The sequence below is a fragment of the Nicotiana attenuata genome, chromosome 11, assembly GCF_001879085.1.
Source record: "Nicotiana attenuata strain UT chromosome 11, NIATTr2, whole genome shotgun sequence".
NCBI classification, from domain to species: domain Eukaryota; kingdom Viridiplantae; phylum Streptophyta; class Magnoliopsida; order Solanales; family Solanaceae; genus Nicotiana; species Nicotiana attenuata.
Genome location: NC_031999.1, coordinates 3,831,597 through 3,850,105, shown reverse-complemented (window position 1 = coordinate 3,850,105; position 18,509 = coordinate 3,831,597). Strand labels below are relative to the sequence as shown.

At 34.5% G+C, this 18,509-nt stretch overlaps 1 protein-coding gene across 1 annotated transcript; it reads right to left on the bottom strand.

The window, feature by feature from the left end:
• LOC109234048 (aquaporin PIP2-4-like) lies at positions 367 to 3,622 on the bottom strand. Its single transcript, XM_019399887.1, has 3 exons — positions 3,170 to 3,622; positions 1,989 to 2,284; positions 367 to 876 (listed from the first exon to the last, which is right to left on the bottom strand). The coding sequence occupies exons 1-3, from the start codon at positions 3,480 to 3,482 to the stop codon at positions 622 to 624; spliced, it is 864 nt and encodes a 287-aa protein (XP_019255432.1). The 5' UTR covers positions 3,483 to 3,622; the 3' UTR covers positions 367 to 621.

The window sequence follows — 18,509 nt, the reverse complement described above, 5'->3', positions numbered from 1 at the left end:
CCGATGTGAGACTCAACAATATCAAGTTTGAAAAATACAACCATTAAAATTTTGTTAGGACGAATATGAATTTTCTTTTTCAGGTTCGGAGTTTTGAAGAAAAAAAGAGCTGGTATGAAGCATTTCCCATTTAATGAGTTTTATGCGACGATTATAAATTAGACGGAGTTCTAATACAAATAGTAAACACCCAGAAAGACAAAAAAAATAGAAAGAAACTTTGGAAGAAGAGCTAGTAAGCTCTAGTACCCTCTCGAGTTTGCTTTATTTCTCTTTAATTATCTTTCTCTTTATTGTTATTTTCTCATATGTATTAGTACGATTGATGTTAATGTTGCCGAGATTGGTAAGTTTGAAAGAAAGACGTAAAATAGAAAGAGACTCAACATTTACATTATAATGTACGAAGAAGCAACAAGAAATACACAACAGATAAAAAAAGCCAACTAGATAAATGAAAACAAAAAAGATAAGGAAATAAAAATAGAAAGAAGCAAACATACAAACAGATATAATTTAAGTACAATATCCAAACCGGAAAAAAAAAAAAAACAGAAAAGACAATCTTTTTCCCATTGGGATCCCAAACATTTTATCTACAATTTCCATGCATGAAAATCTCTAAGCATTGCTCCTGAAGGAACCAAGAGCTTTAAGGGCGCCAGCTCGGAGAATGTACTGGTGGTAGACGGCGGCGGCGAAAGCTCCGATGAATGGCCCGACCCAGAAGATCCAGTGCTCATCCCAAGCTTTGTCCTGGTTGTAAATGACGGCTGCTCCGAAACTTCTTGCCGGGTTGATTCCGGTTCCGGTGATCGGAATGGTGGCAAGGTGAACCATGAACACAGCGAATCCGATTGGAAGTGGTGCCAATACCTTTATTATAAATGATATAAACAAATATTAAGTGAGCTGGTCATTTAATTCTTTAATTAGTAATATGATAATGTTAAAAAAATAGTTGTAATATTTTAAAGGATAACTTTATGCTAAAGAATCTTTAAGTTCAACATGTTATAGAGCTTATATAACTTATTTTTAGATAACTAGTTTTATTTATTATGAATAATTATTTTTTGAGTGATCTTATCTTATAACTTAAAAACTCCTTTACGTTATATTATGCTTTGTCATCTTTTCCACTATTTTGCACCTCCGGCACCTAAAATATAAAATGAAAAAAATAAGGAGAGTTTATGTTTTCTAAAGTGTTTTAATTAGGTCACCTCCCACTTTAATTAGTCTATAAATAATACTTAGTGGGTAGAGCACTGCCTAATTACCACCACAAAAATTTACTCGTCTTAATCATGCTTTAGAAGTCAATGATAGCTTTGTCTTTAGCCCGCACTAACGTCTTATTCACCTCAAAAGGGGAAAAATGTATTAAGGGATTTAGCCCATTGATTTCTAGTGATAAACCTAGTCCTAGAGTAGACGAGTAGTATCCCTAAGGAAAGGGGAAAGAAATCTAGAGTAATTTAACATATTATGACGGATATCTTATTTTTCAAGTTATAAATCCTACTTTTTTTTCGAGATAATTAGTATGTAATTATCTTTAAGCGTGATCTGATAGTGTTAAAAACAATCTTTTACATTATTAAAAGGACAACACGGTGCACTAAGTTCTCGTTATGTGCGGGCCTGGGGAAGGACCGGACTATAAGTGTCTATTGTACGTAGCATTACACTGCATTTTTGCAAGAGGTTGTTTCAACGACTCGATCCCGTGACTTCCTGGTCACATGACATCAACTTTACCAACTACGCCAAGGCTCCCTTCAGCCTTTGACGTTATTGGTGCATAAAATTTCAAACTCAAAAGGGCAAAGGACAAATCAGTGTATGAAATATTCCGCATTCACGGAGAATCCGTAAAAGGATCGCACCCTAAGAAATGTGAGACAGGCAACTAAATTTTAAATTCAAATATAAATGAAAAAAAGGCAAGTTAGGATTTGAGAAAGTTTTGGTAGAAAACTTACAGGAACATGGGAGTCTCTAGCACTCCTTTTAGGGTCAGTAGCAGAGAAGACGGTGTAGACCAAAACAAAGGTACCAATAATCTCAGCACCCAAACCAACACCTTTGCTGTGGCCTCCTGCCATAACATTAACACCACCACCATATCTGTTGTAGTATGCCTTTTGGAAAGCTTTCACCAAACCCACACCACATATTGCACCTAAGCACTGTGATACCATGTATAATACTGCCCTGATCAATGATACTTTCCTTGCCAAAAATAGCCCAAATGTCACAGCAGGGTTGATGTGTCCACCTACAATTTTGCACATGTTACAACTTAGAAAACTTGCAAGAAATTGTATTCAACAAAACAAAAAGAAACACCAATATTTACTTTATTACTGTATTTTATTATGAACACCCCAAGGATAGCACTGGAGGTTCCCTTGTTAACAAAAAAAGAGTGTATTTTGACATGCTATAAGAAATCATTTATCTTATTCATCAAGTTACTAAGTCTATTTTTTGTAGACAATAACCTCTGATCATCTTTTATACAACCTGATAAAATTGCAAGAACGTGTACGCAAACACTACTTCAACAAAACAAGAAATACACTAATATTTATATTATCAGTAATTTAATATGTTATAGAAGACGATCTTCCTTATTTTTCACATCATTAATCCCAATTTCTATGAACAGTTGCAACTTGCATGTAACTATCTCTTAAATGACTCGACATTATAAAACTTCTTTTACACTTCGGGGGAGAATTTATAAGGCAGATTATGAAGCACGTGAACTCATGGTCTTTCTTCAAAATTAGATATTTTGTGTACATATTTTTTAAAATTAATATAATATTAACTGTTGGCACCAAAGAAGCAATAAGGTTGAATGGTGCACTTAGTTGAAGGTTGAATTATTTACCAAGAGGAATATAGATCAATTCCTAGTTAGAACATTTTTCTCTCTTTTTTCTTAGTAGTGCATCCATGTACTAGAAATTCTAGATCCGCTTCGTATGATAATATTACAAGCATGAGTTTAATTTCTATGCACAACATCATAAAAATATTTAATTAATCATATCATAAAAATTACTCTCTACTTGTTAACCTAATAAAACCGATAATAAACATGTTACTAAAATATGTTTGTTATAATCTGCAAGAAATAGGGTGGTAAACTCACCAGAGATACCAGCAGTGCAGTAAACAAGAACAAAGATCATGCCACCAAAAGCCCAAGCAATACCAAGAATACCAACGCCGCCACAGATATCGCCGCCATCATTAGTATCCGCCTGATGCTTGTACCCAATCACTGTCAAAACAGTTACATAAAGAAACAACAAGGTAGCAATAAACTCAGCAATACAAGCTCTGTAAAGTGACCATTTAGTTAGCTCCTCAAAATCAATAAGAGGAGTTGGTGGCGGATCAGTGTAATCCTTAGCAGAATACTCCGCCGGCTGCTCAGACACTGCCTCTACTTCTTTAGTCATAACTTAGAAAAAATAAAGTATATACTCTGTACAGAAAAACAGAGGATGCTCTGTTTTTTTAGAGTGAGGATGAGAAGGGAGAGGGGAGTGGGAAGGTATTTATGAGAGTGAAAGGGCGAGAAGATGATGATTAATTGATTAAGAGTGGAATACAGAGTATTTTTTTGGTTTTTTTATTTCGAGTTTTAATTATTAAGACGGCCCTTAATACAAATTATTGAGGGAATTTCTGAGCTTGCAATTGGTCCCAGCGCCACCACAAACCATTGACACTCAACGGCTCTATGCTTTTTTTAGTCTCCTCATTTTCTTCTATTAAAATAAATGATTTAAAGTAGGTTTTAAATACTCTAATTGTGTAAATAATTTGGCAATGTTAGTACATGTATTTTATTTTAATACACGGTAACAAATAATATACCTCATTTTCTAGATTTTTTTTTGGTTTCTCACCCGGTATTCGATACCTGCATTGGAGCCTGACTATATCCGGATTCACGCCGACTAGGGCCCTATTCGGAAGGAAGCGCTCCCTACCAAGGATTTTTTCATACTCAAGTCTCGAACCCGAAACCTCTGGTTAAGGGAGGAGGAGCCCCTGATGTTCCCGCCACAAGAACTACGCACGGAAGAGGTATTTCCAGCGCGCAAAAGATCCGTTGAGAGTTAGTATATCTCGGTAGAAAACGGTACGAAGTACGGGATTCGGTGGGTGAAAGGTTGTCCTAGCCTGTAGGCTACTATGCTAATTGTGGCGCGGTAGCGCTATGCTTTTGATTGATGTCTGAAATCCACTCCACCATTACTCGATTATAGAGGGTTGGACCCTCCGAAGCATAGCTGCACACTCACACGATTTTGGCTGAAAGTGACACGATAATGCAAAAAGAAAAAAAAAAAACAGACTAAAGTTAGTATTTTTAATCAGTTGTAGGTAACTTTTTATACTTAATATAAATTAATAACCTACAACAGACGTGAATTAATTAATTATAGTCGGTAAAATTATAATGGAACGTTTAAAAATCTTTTACTCAATCAAGTAATAATTTAAATCATAAACTAGAATAAGTATACAGATAGTGTAATAAATTTTTTTATGATTAGTATTGCTTAACCAACAGCAACATTAACTGCCTTCTATTTTAATTTCTTAACTTGAAACATTATTGTGTAATTGTTTTGAGTAATTTAATTCTGTTAGAATTTTTAGAGAGTTACTGGACATGAATTAAACTCCCTTAATATTTTGGTCTTTAACTTTTTTATTTCTTAATCAACTATTTTTCAAAGTGTTATTTGAAAGCTTAATGAAAAGCTCAGAAATGGAATTTGGACCCCAAAAGGGTGGGAAGAAAATGTCATGCAACGGTATAATTTCCTAGCTGGATGGCAAAACAATCTTACAAAGGAAAAGGTAGGAAAGGTGAGGACAATACATTTGTTTTATGTATAAATCAAGTGTTTAGCCGCAAAAATATATGATTCGAAAATTGGATGCTTTTTGTTTTACGACAAGGAAGCAAATATATTAATTTAAATTCTAAAGTAATTTAGACCACAAATTTACATAATCAAGTTAGTACAGGAAATTAATCTATCCATTTACAACTTCTAAAGTAACCATTTCCCAAATGCTCTGATCATCATATATAGTAGTGTCATTTTCTATTATATAGAAGAGAGAAGATGGTCGACCATTGGCATCTTTACAAATCTAGCTTCATTTAATAGCAAAACAGTAAATGTATCATCAATGGTTAAAGTAAATGAAACTCTAGAAGAATCCGATTTTGCTTTTCATGACAGTTCATGTGGTCTAATGGTTTGGCCAAATTATAAATATTTGATCGTTTACATGACAGGATTGGACAATTTTTATCAAAAGGTAAGTTAGATCTTCATAAAGTGACTTTTTATTGTCAAGATAAAGTAAAATATTTTTATTCTTAGTTCTTTCTTCATTCCTTATTTGGAATTGATGACAAAGTATATCGATATTTAATCCTCGAATAAATAATTTTAAAAAAATAATAGAATCTTACTTCCAGTTTCCCGCTAACAAGCTAGAGGGTCTATAATAGCTTGACGAAAAAGTAAAGTTCTGAACTTTATAAGGTTTTATCAACAGTGCATATGTACTAAGCGTATTCCGATCATGTTAACAATAGCAGGTAAATATAAAAATAAAAAAAAAATCCCTTCAAATACACATCCATATTTGGTGGATCTTCGGACTATGTGTGAAAAATAGTACCAACCTGTTGAGCGGACCTCTTTAATAGAAAAAAGCACGTTTGCACAAGTTCATGTATGTGTATATTACAATTGTCTGGTCTTTGACTATGATAAGTATTCATTTCTCATAAACTTTTAGGATATGCACCATGCTAGAAGATGTCTTCTTAGTGATCTATATCGACCTAGCAAATAAAATTATTTATAGACTTCGAAAACCTATTAGGGATTTCATTAGCCATGAACCAACTTCAGTGGAAGAGGCTTCCTCTTCTAGCAAAGAAGAGTTAAAGCTCTTTCTCCATCACTTCAAATAGTAATGGCTATGAACTATACATCTTGGTATCTCTTTGTTCAATCTCTCAGCATATTGTTCCCTATATATTTATGTTTATCATTAATGATGGTAAGGCCTAAATCACTTCAAGTACTTCCATGAAATAGCCAGTGTTGCGTTGCTTATTATTTGTATTTAGTTTATCTATTTTATTGTCTTGAATGTTGTGCTTTAATTGGTTCTACCATGCCTGCCGAAAGAGTTACTTTATATTGTATGTTGGCTTTATTTTTTTTTTTCTTCGTGCAAGCTATTTATTTAATTGTTTTGCCTGATTATAGCAAATTAGTTTGATTCTATTGACAACCTTGATGTGTTATGTTGTAATGATATGTTTCGTTGTCATAGAAATTTTATTTATTCAGGGGATATATTTTATCTCTAAGATATCCTTCCACTGACGGATGATTGGTGCATTTCAGTCTTCCTTAAGATAACGGACTTTAAATTAAATGGCTTATAAAAAAGTTACTTACTTTTGCAGGAGGCTTCTGGTGTTTTTTATCATACTACAAATTCATTGATTTCCTTAAGTTACGACATTCTTACCCTGCTCAACCAGTTCAGTTTAAGCAAGTAAAGACACTTATTAAGACTAAGTAACAATAAAACATATAATTTTGACAAAGATGTATGAAGGAGTTGAATCACCCATTTTTCTTGTCTTATCTATGGCAACTCAGTCATGCAGTTATAGTAGTTACTAACAGAAGATGGTGCCTTTGGTCTGTCATTTTGTATGGTTTATCTTCATGAATTTAATTTCATTGAGGGGGTGAGATTCATTGTTCCTGAATGCACAAATTCTGAATATATATGCTCTAAGTAGTAGGTGGTCTTTATGGTTGTTCAAACTTCTAATCCTATTTAGTGTTTAAATTGCAGATGCAATTAAAGATTAAATAAATTCCCTAAATTATATCAGAATTTGAAATGTTGGGCTCGTGCCATGCACGGGCGCATATATATATATATATATATATATATATATATATATATATATATATATATCACTCTATCAAATTATGCAATCAATTCTGACATATTCCTAATTTCATGAGAAAGGCAAGTTTTTGTTTTCTTTCCTAATAAATAAAACATTACTTATGATGGTTCTCCTTATATTTTAAGATTAATTACTTATTGTCCTCCTTTTAGAATTGTATATTCCCTTTAGTATGCGAATCCTTATTGAAATGGTGATGAGATTAGAGAATTGTTAATCTTATCACAAACCATTTTCGACACTTATCCAATAAAATTAAATGGGCGGGCCAAAGTGATGTTACCAAATTATTAGATAAACAACTTAGGACATTGTTTCTTTGATTTTTAATACTTTATGATGGGGTGGCACCCACGGGTGTGGCTCAATGATCAATGAAGTGGGCTGAGAACTATGAGATTTCATATTCAAATTCCAGCGGAGGCAAATACACTAGGTGATTTCTTCCTATCTGTCTAAGCCTGTTGGTGGACGACAACACGGTATTACTTGGCATCTATTGCTGGTGGAAGGTGACAGATGTCCCGCGAAATTAGTCATGGTGCAGCAAGCTGACCCGACGTTACGGTTATTAAAAAAATACTTTATGATGGGGCAGAATGTTGTCATATTGTTGGCTGGCTTTTGGTATTTCTTCAGCCTGCCAGATAAATTTATCTGGAATACACATCTAAAAGCACAGAAAATAATGGCCCAAGTCAACAAACAAATGATACCTAACACGTGGTATTTGTTATTTATGAGATTTTGGATGATCATTAGCATATTTATCTCATTTCTCTCACTTACTCTCTTTTTAAATTCAAAGAAATGGATGGGCAGTTAGTTCCAACAACGTGTCCATCTCATTCCACTAGGGGCACCATATTTACCATATAGTGGTACGAATTTCATTGAATTCAAATGAAACAGTGCATATAAAACAAACAACAACAATAAACCAATGAAATTTTACAAATGGGATCTGGGAAAATGTGTATGTAAACCTTACCCTGTACTCTGGAAAGGTAGAGAAATTGTTTTTGATAAACCCTCGACTCAAGAAAATTTGAAAAGAAACAGTAATAACAAACAGTAACAACGACAAGATACTAGGAATACAGTTAACGTAAAATTAAATACAGTAGATTAGATTTATGAAATGAACTAGGGGGACTTACACCCTCAGTAAAAAACAGCCCGAGAGAGAAAAAAAACACAGTATTATCTAAGATATCACGTAGACCAAACACTAATTTCCTGTAAATTTCGTCTATAGTAGATATTGAAGGTAATGCACCGTCCAAATAGCTAAGCAATAGATAATATATAGTAATAAAATAACTAACCGCCCAATATTGCTTTGAATGACCTGTAATGACTCATTTATTCCTTTTATACATTACACTCCAAATACGTACAGATTGCATCATTCATCTCCACTACTGATTTATAATTAAAGAAACATCCTTTTTTCCTTGAATTAATTAATTTAATATTTGATGGTGATTTATCAGCTTATTCACTTTATTTGAGACCTTAATATTTGAGACCTTAATGTATACTTACCTTGGTCTTAAATAATTGTATGGCTTGGAAGCTCTACCACGTGTCCGGTAGGGATGTATATAACGGCAGGAAAAATTGTAAAGCATCATTTTCTAGGGTTTCTCAAGCAAATAATACACATGGGTAAATCTTTCTTCATGTTAGTGGTAAGATTTTCCTTTCCCTCTTATGGTTAATTAAATTAGTTGGGCGACAAATTATAAGAAATTAGAGTTGCAATCTAATTGTTGTACCATAGTTCTTAGTATATATTAGTTTCATAGTGCATTGGCGATGATCATAATCGGGATCTTCGGCCCGAACCACACGTGCACGTGGCACTTAGTCCAAGGCTACCATTTTTCCTTGATAGTTACATGAAAGATGAGCTAAGGAGAGTAGGAGACGTCGTGGTTCTTCAATGTGGTCCGAATAGGTTAAGATCGAGTTAGGTTTGGCATGGAGATTGACCACTAGACTGGTCATCAGTCTGAGAAGGGAAGGTTATGCTAAGACTCACTCTGCTACCCAAAGCTTGAACGCCCAAGAAGGTAATAATGGTATCTTATCTTTCTTATTTACTACATAATGCATACTAGTTCTAGAAAGTTTTAATACTTACCGTTTGATGATAATAGATGCTTCTTGATGTAGTAAAGAGAAGAGAGACTTTACAAGACTTAACATTTATCCCCTTAAAATTCAGCTCAACATTCACGACATATATTTGGACCATCAAGTTTAAGTACATGCTGAAAGTTTGATTAAACCAGTGCTATAATATGATAAAAATGGCTCATCAATTGAGAGGTGCAAGATTTGTTTTAGAAAACTAATTGAACGAAAGAAACTTTGAAACACTATATATTCTTATGCGAAAGTAGCTCTATTAGCAATGCAAAGCTTCCATTTTTTGCATTTAATAATTTGCATCAAGAGATCATGATTTGGAAAATAGAGGTTTGAACTTAGAGGAATTTTCAAAAACCACTACTCTTTAGTGGCTATTAATTTCCTATAGCTACCATATATATAATTACTTCATATAGCTACTATTCAGTTTTTACGGTAGAGTATACGCTGTATTCGCGCTATTTCATGAATACAACTAAAAAACATGGGGTTACAGTTGTACGCGACTGTATATATTCACATGTATTCGCGCTATGTATTTATAAATACAGTAACAACAATCACCTTAAAAATATGCATGTCCAGCTGTCTAATAACGGAAATAGGATCAATTAGCGTGATACACTCCTAATATAACTCAACAAAATCAATTCTAACACGCCTCATTATCAGCCCAATTAATTAGAATGGTTTTTCAGTTGTATATAACTGTTATATTTAACCGTTGTATTTAGTGTGTTTCGATATTTGTTTTTTACTGTTTGCATTCATTAGATTCAATATTTGCATTTACTATATTCACTATTTTGTATTCAGTGTATTCATATGTATTTGTATTAACAATATTTTAGTTATTCCTAGTACATGTTATTACTATTGTATTTAGTATATTTCATTGATTGTATTCACTGTATTTTTATTTATATTTTATTGTATTTTACTGTATTTTAAAATTAAATGTATTCACTATTTATATTCTATTCTATTTCAATGTTTGTATTCTGTGTATTTCAATATTTATATCCTGTATTCATGCATGCTGTACATATAGTATGCATGAATACAAGTGTATTCATCTGTATTAAAAAAATACAGACCTTCAAAATACAGGCAAAAAGTGTATTTATGCAAAAATACAATGTGTTTGAGTGAATTTCTATAGAATACAATTTATTTTATCATTGTATGTGACTAAATAGCAAAGAAGAGAAGAAAGTTCGTCAGAGATGGCATTTTTCGGCCACACAAAGTATTGTATACATTGTATTAAAGCTAAAAATGGAGACGAACAAAAACCCCGACCCTCAAATCTTCTCCGGCGTAGAAAATATTGCACTATCCATCGTTCATGTTACAATACCCATGCTTTACTCGGATTATTCCGATATCGTTTTTGCTCTCAGCGCAGTGGCCCCTAGCCTCAGAACGACGAGCCCCTCCTTGCTATGGAGGAACCTGATTTTCAAGAAAAGGTCCGTCTTTTCCCTCTTTCTTCCAACATTTTAGAAGTATTTTCAATTGCAGTAACCCTAGAGGATTCGGCCAGAAAATTCACGATTAGAAGCAGGTATTTTGCTCGAAGAGAGAGAAAAAAGAAAAGTTCTGAGAGAGAATCATGTGTTAATCTATATCTATCTATACTATATTAAAAGCATGAAGGCCCTTAGCGAAATATCGTTCGCCTTTTTTACCCTTTAAAAATATATTTTACATCGGATAACATTGTAAAATCAAAAGCTTTCCAAATATTTAAGTGTTCTAAATCAACTAAGTTTGTTCTAAGTAATTTACTGTTTGATATCTTCTCCTAATAAGGATACAAAATATTAAAACAATAAAAGAATCCAAAAAAGTAGGAGGAAATTTTTTCGTTAGTTTCCAACAAGCAAACTTCACGATTTTGTATAATATTACTGTTCTTTGTCCTCGTTTAATCATAAAGATCAAATTTGCCTCTTTATTTTCCCTTCATATGATTTATTTATTGTTTTTAAAATTTAAATGAAAAGTATTTTTTTAGAAGCTTGGTTGATAAATTCGTTTATTTCTCAAAATTTTCTACGACATTAGGTTATAGGAAGAGTAAATATTTTTGGAAAAAAGTAATAATTAATTTGTGAAAAGAAGTAATAAAAATTCGTGTTAAAAAGAAACTAATATTATTACTAAGAGATTTTATTGCATTTTAATTTTGAAAATAGGAATTAGTTACGAAATTTATCTTGTAGCTGATCACTTTTTATATTGATCTGTCACTAGCGATATTTTTTTATTATTTAACTACATAATTTTTTCATCACTAATTTATTTCTTTATGTAGTTGACTTGTTTAGAATACATAGTATCTAGACAATTATTTTGATACGAAACTAATATAAAAGGACACTAAACTTTCAAAATCATCTTGGTTGTTTCATGCTTAGCCTCTACTTTTTTTTTTTACTAAATAGGCTCAATATTTGTCATTTTCAAAAGCTTATATTTAAAAAAATTATTTTAAGGGCTTATATTTTTATAATTTTATATGCATCGTACAAGGTACACGCGCATCGCGCGTATACTAAAACTAGTACTATATTAAAAATGGGAAGCCCTTAACTTAAAAGTCAAATTACTAAAATGTCCTTTTATTATTTAACTAAAAACCTATTTAATTTAAGGAAAAAAACACCTAGAAATAGAACAGACGCTACAAACGTCCACTTCGACCAGCCAAGCGACGCTTCATGCCCCATCGTTATGGTCACAACTATTCAATACACAAGTTTCCATTAATCTTATTTGCCCCTCCTATTTAGAAGAATGCTTAAGTAAATCTCTCTGTTGTGTTATACTTTGTTGTCATTTTTTACTGGTTCTTCATACTTTGTTGTCTTCTGACATGGTCATTATCCAAGTTTGAGAACAAGAGAAATCGAAGAGAAACCAAGGTTTAACGCTTTTGATTATTAAAAAAAATGCATACAACAAGCTTTAGAGCCTAATTTAGAGAAAATCCCGTTTCAGGCATTGCTCCGCCAAAGAGTTGCACTATTTAGTTTTGGAATCCACATATATATCATCAGTAATTGGAGTTTCTTTGGAGACAGTTTGTTCCATCATTACATCGAATTATTCTGAAATATGAATAGAGAAGAAAAATTCAGAAACTAAATAACTCCATCAAGATGTTGAAGTCGACGTCGGTTTGATGAGTCAAGAAAGAATGGAATTATTTACGCTAGCGATCCAGAAGCAAAATAAAAGATTACGCTTGAAACCTTTTTCTCAGGTTCAAAATAGACCCCCGAGAATATATTGACATAGGGAGAGTTTACTATGATATGGGACATATATAGAAGGTACTGCATGCAAGTCCAAGTGGGGAAATGGATGCTGTTAATGGGAACTGATCGCTGCCGACTCAACACTATACTAAGGTGTTGATACCCAATTTTTCCCTATGTATTTTATATACTCAAGATGTTCTCAGAATAGTATGTACATGCATATATAAGCATGCCCAAGAGTTTTGGTATCTTTCCCTTATTTTAAAGGTTTTTAAAATCAATTTGTTGTCTATTTTAATAGTACAAAATTCAATAATTATTTACGGACTATCACTTTTTGATGAATAATTTATTTTTATTTCATATTTACACCAAGATATAATTAACGTGATTTTTTGCACATTTTTATAAAATTTATTTGGTATTTTAAAGGCTAAATTGCTATAATTGCAATTATAGCCTATTTTCCGATTAACAGTATTTTGCAATTACAACATTGCTCCCAATACTTTTAATTAATATTTATATGATTATTAATCAATTTAGTGCTTTTAACTGGTTTTGGAAATTATTTTAACTATTTTTAAAATAAAAAGGGAATAAATGGCTGTTTAACATTTTGCCTCGTCCATTTCAATTATAACCCCTTTGCAATTTCAATTTTAACCACAATTGAGCCCAATCGCAACCAGTCCAAATTTTAAACCGACCCAATCCATAAAAAACCGACCGGATCCCCCCTTTTAAATCTCAGCCGTTGATCTGGAAGATCAACGGCTCAGATTGATTATTTCCCTTTTAATTCACAGACGACCCCTAACCCTAATTCATTTTCCTCCTTCAGTCGCCCTTGAACTCCCAAATTCTCTCAAGGCTCCCCGGAACCCTAGCCCTCCCCTACCTTGTTCCACCATGTTTTCACCAGCGTCCATGGCTTCTCAGGCCATGGACAGCCTATACCTACCTCCTATGGCTCCTGCATGCCTGTTGTTCGAAGGATCGAGGCCAGACCTCGAGGGTCTTCACCCAGGCCTTCACTGATTCGAAGATTCCGGCCATCTCCGGCCTTGCTCCGGTGGCTCTTGGTCTTTTGAGCCTGTTTATGACATTATCCGACTTAGATCGGGTATTTTCGAAGCTTTTCTCATCTCTAGGGTTCATCTGGAACCCTAAATATCGAGGTTCTCTCCGATTATTTTAGATCTGTTACATGTTTGCACTGTTGCTTAAGTTTCTTAAACCTTTTTTTCCGGTTTTCTTTCAAAAAGCACTTCTTTTCGATTAGGGTTTCTGGAAAGTCCTTAAAATGTTTCTGACTCTTCTTCTTCTCTTTTCTTGGTGTGAATCGATCCCTGCTATGTTCTTACCGGCTCTTTTCTGACTCACATGCCTTTCGTGTGTTCTTATATTTGCCTTGTTATGAAATTTATTTTATTATGCTCCGTTCTATCTCATACTGGTTTTTCACCATGCTCTCTCATGTCTATCTTATGTGTTCCTCTACTGTATTTTCCTACTGAGTTTTGATCCTTTGTTTGCCTTTACCGGACTTCGCCTGGATTCTTTCTAAATGTGTTTCATCGACTGTTTCTTTAAGTTTACACTACTTGAACTCATTTAATTTTCAAGCTTTCTTGAAACTTGTTTCCTGTACTGGTTCCTATGTTCTACTTGCTATTGGGCTTGTATGCTTCTCATGAGACTCTGAAAAGGTCTCTGGGCTCACCTCGATAGTTTTCCTCTTCATCTCTGTATCAAATTCGAGTTTAAAAACCCTAGGATTTAGGGGTTTTCTTTGGCTAAATTTGGTTTTACGTTTGGGCAAGGGTTCTACTTTGAAACCTTGAACTCTCAGACTCACTTCGAGTTTATGAATTGAATTTGAACCTTTTTCTGCGTTTGTGATTTTGAAACCCTCTTGCTTGACATGTCTATGTGTTTTATACGAGAGCTTCTCTTTCAAAGGTCTTGCCAACTGTTCATTGATTCTGAATTCCTTTAATGTTGCTTATTTGATTGTTACTGATTTTTCCCTAAAATAAAACTTTTCTTTTACCTCTTTTCCTTCTCGAGCAAGGCTTTCAATGGGATTCTTTACTGGTTCCCTTTCCTTGTTTTACAAATCAAGTACTACCATGTATTTACCCTTATTTGCACGAGGTATTTACTTGGTTTCCTTCCTTAAATAACTTCTGCCCATTACCGTTTGAATTTGGACTCCTTAATTAAAGGAAGTCTATAGTCTGATTGATTTTAATTGGTACATAGTTCCTTAATTATTACTAAACTATGATTCTTGCCTTATTTGCTACACCTGTTTGCAATTATAAATACCCTGCTCTTTCATTAACACACACACGATTTTTAATCATCACAACTCTCTTCTAAAACCTACACTCTTGCTTCTTGATTGCAATTTGGCTTCCCTAAATCTACTGTTTCTTCCTACTTGCTCTTCTGAACTGGTATGTCCTACTTTTGATTCAAGTATCAAAATCCAATGTGTTTACTTACAAGCTTTTATGCCCATGCCTAATTTACTGCTTTATAGAGTTCAGTTTTAAAATGATTATTTATGTTTGGCTATCTGTTACTGCAATGAATCCCTATCCCCATTCCCCCTTTATGTGCTTGGGCTGTAGTTTAAGACATGGCAACATACAAAGTTGTTGTCATGGATTAAGACTGGGTCCTTTGGATCCCAGCCTCTTTCAATCTCCCATACCCCCATTCCCTTATGTGTATAGAGTTAAGGTATAGCCTGGCAGCCTCTAAATTGCTGTCATGGCTGAACCTGACCCTCAAAGGGTCCTAACTCTCTAATTTTTAAGCTGACAAGCTGGTCAGGGGTGTGCCAGCAACCCAGGTGCTAGGAATGACCACCAGCCTGCCCTAGCTCCCCCCCTAATTCCTTTTCATTGCACTTACACTTACTCCTGAGCCCTTAAGTCCTGCCCCCCTCATGTGAGCCTTGCCTTGGGACCTTGAGTTCCCTTTGAACTTGGACACTTGAGGGCTGGCCCTTCCACACTGCACTATAATCTGTTCTGCAATAATATTTGGGGTGTAATCACTGCCTGGAACTCTTGAAGTTCCATGGAACTTTGACACATCCCAAATAAGAGAAAGGCTTTGAAAAATCCGATCCTCGAAGTTGGTTTATCTCATATTATTAGACTTTGAGTCTGGATTAGGCTGATTTGATGTAGATGTAATCACTGATGTATTTTCATTTATTCTTTTGATTCACTTGGTCTGTCATAAGCTTTCTAATGAACTTTGTAATAACTACTGGGGTATAGTGAAAAGGGATGGGATAGAATGCATGCCAAAGGGGTAGATACCATGCCCATAGGGTGTATATTTTCTCAATCCTGCATTTTCACGTAGATACCATGCCTATAGGGTGTGTATTTTCTCAATTCTGCATTTTCACGCAGATACCATGCCTATAGGGTGTATATTTTCTCATTCTGCATTTTCACGTAGATACCATGCCTATAGGGTGTATATTTTCTCAATTCTGCAGTTTTACGTAGATACCATGCCTATAGGGTGTATATTTTCTCAATTCTGCATTTTCACGTAGATACCATGCCTATAGGGTGTATATTCTCTCAATTCTGTATTTTCACATAAAAACATGTCTATAGGATTAATACTTTAAAAAATGCTCCATTCTTCACATAGATACCATGCTCATATGTTTTCTGCACTTCGCAATATATACCATGTCAATAAATCACTGCTAAAATTCTGCACATCACGTAGATAATATGCCTATAGGATTTTTCCTGCATTTTTTGCACGTGCATCTGTCATTAGGCAATTCCACTTATAGGGCCTAAAATAAACCAATCATATCAATGACCTGCTTAGAAGATCTCTGCATAACAAGATTCGTAACACCTAGAAAGCATGCCAATAGGAGTAATCGATTAAAATCTGAAATTGCCCACTCATCTTTAAAATCAGTAGTAACTCGTTTAAAGTGCTCGCAGAACTTACGATGCTGTAACTTAAATATTTTTTGCAATTAGTTCGTTCTTCCCCCGTTTTTGAACTAATAGATATCATGCATATAGACCCTGTTTGACGCATATAGATAGTTAATCAATCGTCAGTTTTTCTGCAACTACATCTAAGCAGGACTAATTCGGACTCCCTATCTGGAAATATGTGGTAGATCAATTCTTCCTATGCTAATTTTAATCAAGGACCTAAACAGTATGTGTAAGACGTGCTAAACAATTCGTTTCTCTAAATGAGGAGGCCTACTTGAGCCTTTAATTGCTTTATCTCCCCATTAAGTGTATTATGTGTTTTTTATTGTCTCCTTAGAATTTTATCCCTTTAAACCTCTGAAAAGCCAAGCTTCCTCCCTTTAGGATTAGTAATCCTAAAAGCCTCCAGGACTGATAGGTGGGACGGGTAATAGCACGTTGTAGGTAGCGATATCATTCCGCGATTAATACCTTAACAGAGTGGGAAGGGTAGACATGGAGATGATGATCACACGATAACATTATGCGTACGATTGGTTACCGGTGTTGTGTGGATGATCCATGTAATTTATAAACCTAGGACCCCTTTCCTTATATTACTTTGTTTAGTATCAATAAATTCTGTCTTTTCAATTACCCAAAACTCCCCTCTAATTTTTTTCACTGCATTATTCCTTTTCCTTCTAACTTTTTCTTCTTTGTTTATTCATTGTCCTGACTAATTCTTGCACTTAGACTCTCCCTCAAACAAATTATAGATTCCAACATGCTTGTTTGCAACCCTTATGTGTAAATTTATTTGTATACTTGTTTACATTAAAGTCACAACATAGCATGGCCGAGAACCACACTAGTGGATCTTGAGGGGTGCCTAACACCTTCCCCTCGAGATAATTTCTAGCCTTACCCGAACTCTGGTTTTCCAATTCAAAACCTTTAGTGTCGTAATGCACTTAATCATTAGGTGGCGACTCTTCAATTCCAGAACCCAATTCCCAAGCGGGAATAGAGTTGTCTTCCCAAATGTCGTAAACCCAATTTCGCTTTAGAAAAAGGGGGCGTCGACAGCATGGCGACTCCGCTGGGGATGTCATTAGGCTTTTACCACTTCATGTTATATGTGACTTTATTGTTCTCTTTATTGCTTTGTTTAATACCTTTATTCGAAACTAACTTGTCTTTTTGTTTCTTTTTCTTTAACGCTTTCATTTACTGCTTTTTTTCAATACCGTTGTAATTTCTGAGCAATTATTGTAATCATTATGAACATAAAAATATGTGACAATTTGTTTCATTCTTGTAATTGCATCTTCAACATCATATTCCACTCGTGCCAAACAAATACCATAGCAACGCTTGATGAGTTGTTGCACTCTTCCGATATTATTACCCCCTAAATTTGGTAAAGGCATATTTGCGGTAAAACTAGCCGATCAGCGGTGCAGTCGACGGTTCTGTGCCTTTCCCTCTTGAGTTGTCCGCTCAAGGGTACCGGTCTAGCACCTCATAGAAACCTTATTCTATTTAATTGTTCATGCATCACTGTCAAACCTAGTCGATTCAGTTATGCTGTCCACATAATGACTCTTTAAGATAGCCTTGTCCAAAGTCCACTGGGTTCCCGTGGAACCCAAACGGACAACAACATTGTTCTGTGCATTTATTTGGAGAACTAAATGTCATTATGCTAATTATTGATTTAAATAGTCGAGTCCGGTGGGGTAAGGGACTAACACTTTGTTTTGCAGAAATGAGGCACGAAATCCCCAGATTCGGCATGGTAACCAATATTCACCCGAGGTTTCTAAGTTGGTGGGAGGACCTTCATTCCAGTGACCGGACTCTCGTCCGCAAGTATTTGGGAAACTTACCCTCTCTTTTGGAAATTCAGCCGGACAACAAAATCATAGAGGCTGCGACCTTATTTTGGGACAGTGATAGATCAGTATTTCGATTTGGGGACCTTGAAATGACCCCTCTGCTCGAGGAAATAGGAGGTTTAGCCGGTATTCC

What these genes read in the sequence shown, in the direction of transcription:
- LOC109234048 (XM_019399887.1), bottom strand. Translation starts at nt 3,482, where the DNA reads ATGACTAAAGAAGTAGAGGCAGTGTCTGAGCAGCCGGCGGAGTATTCT. An exon ending in CTGCACTGCTGGTATCTCTG is followed by an intron (nt 2,285 to 3,169) that starts GTGAGTTTACCA and finishes GCAAAATTGTAG; the next exon opens with GTGGACACATCAACCCTGCT. An exon ending in CTAGAGACTCCCATGTTCCT is followed by an intron (nt 877 to 1,988) that starts GTAAGTTTTCTA and finishes TTTATAATAAAG; the next exon opens with GTATTGGCACCACTTCCAAT.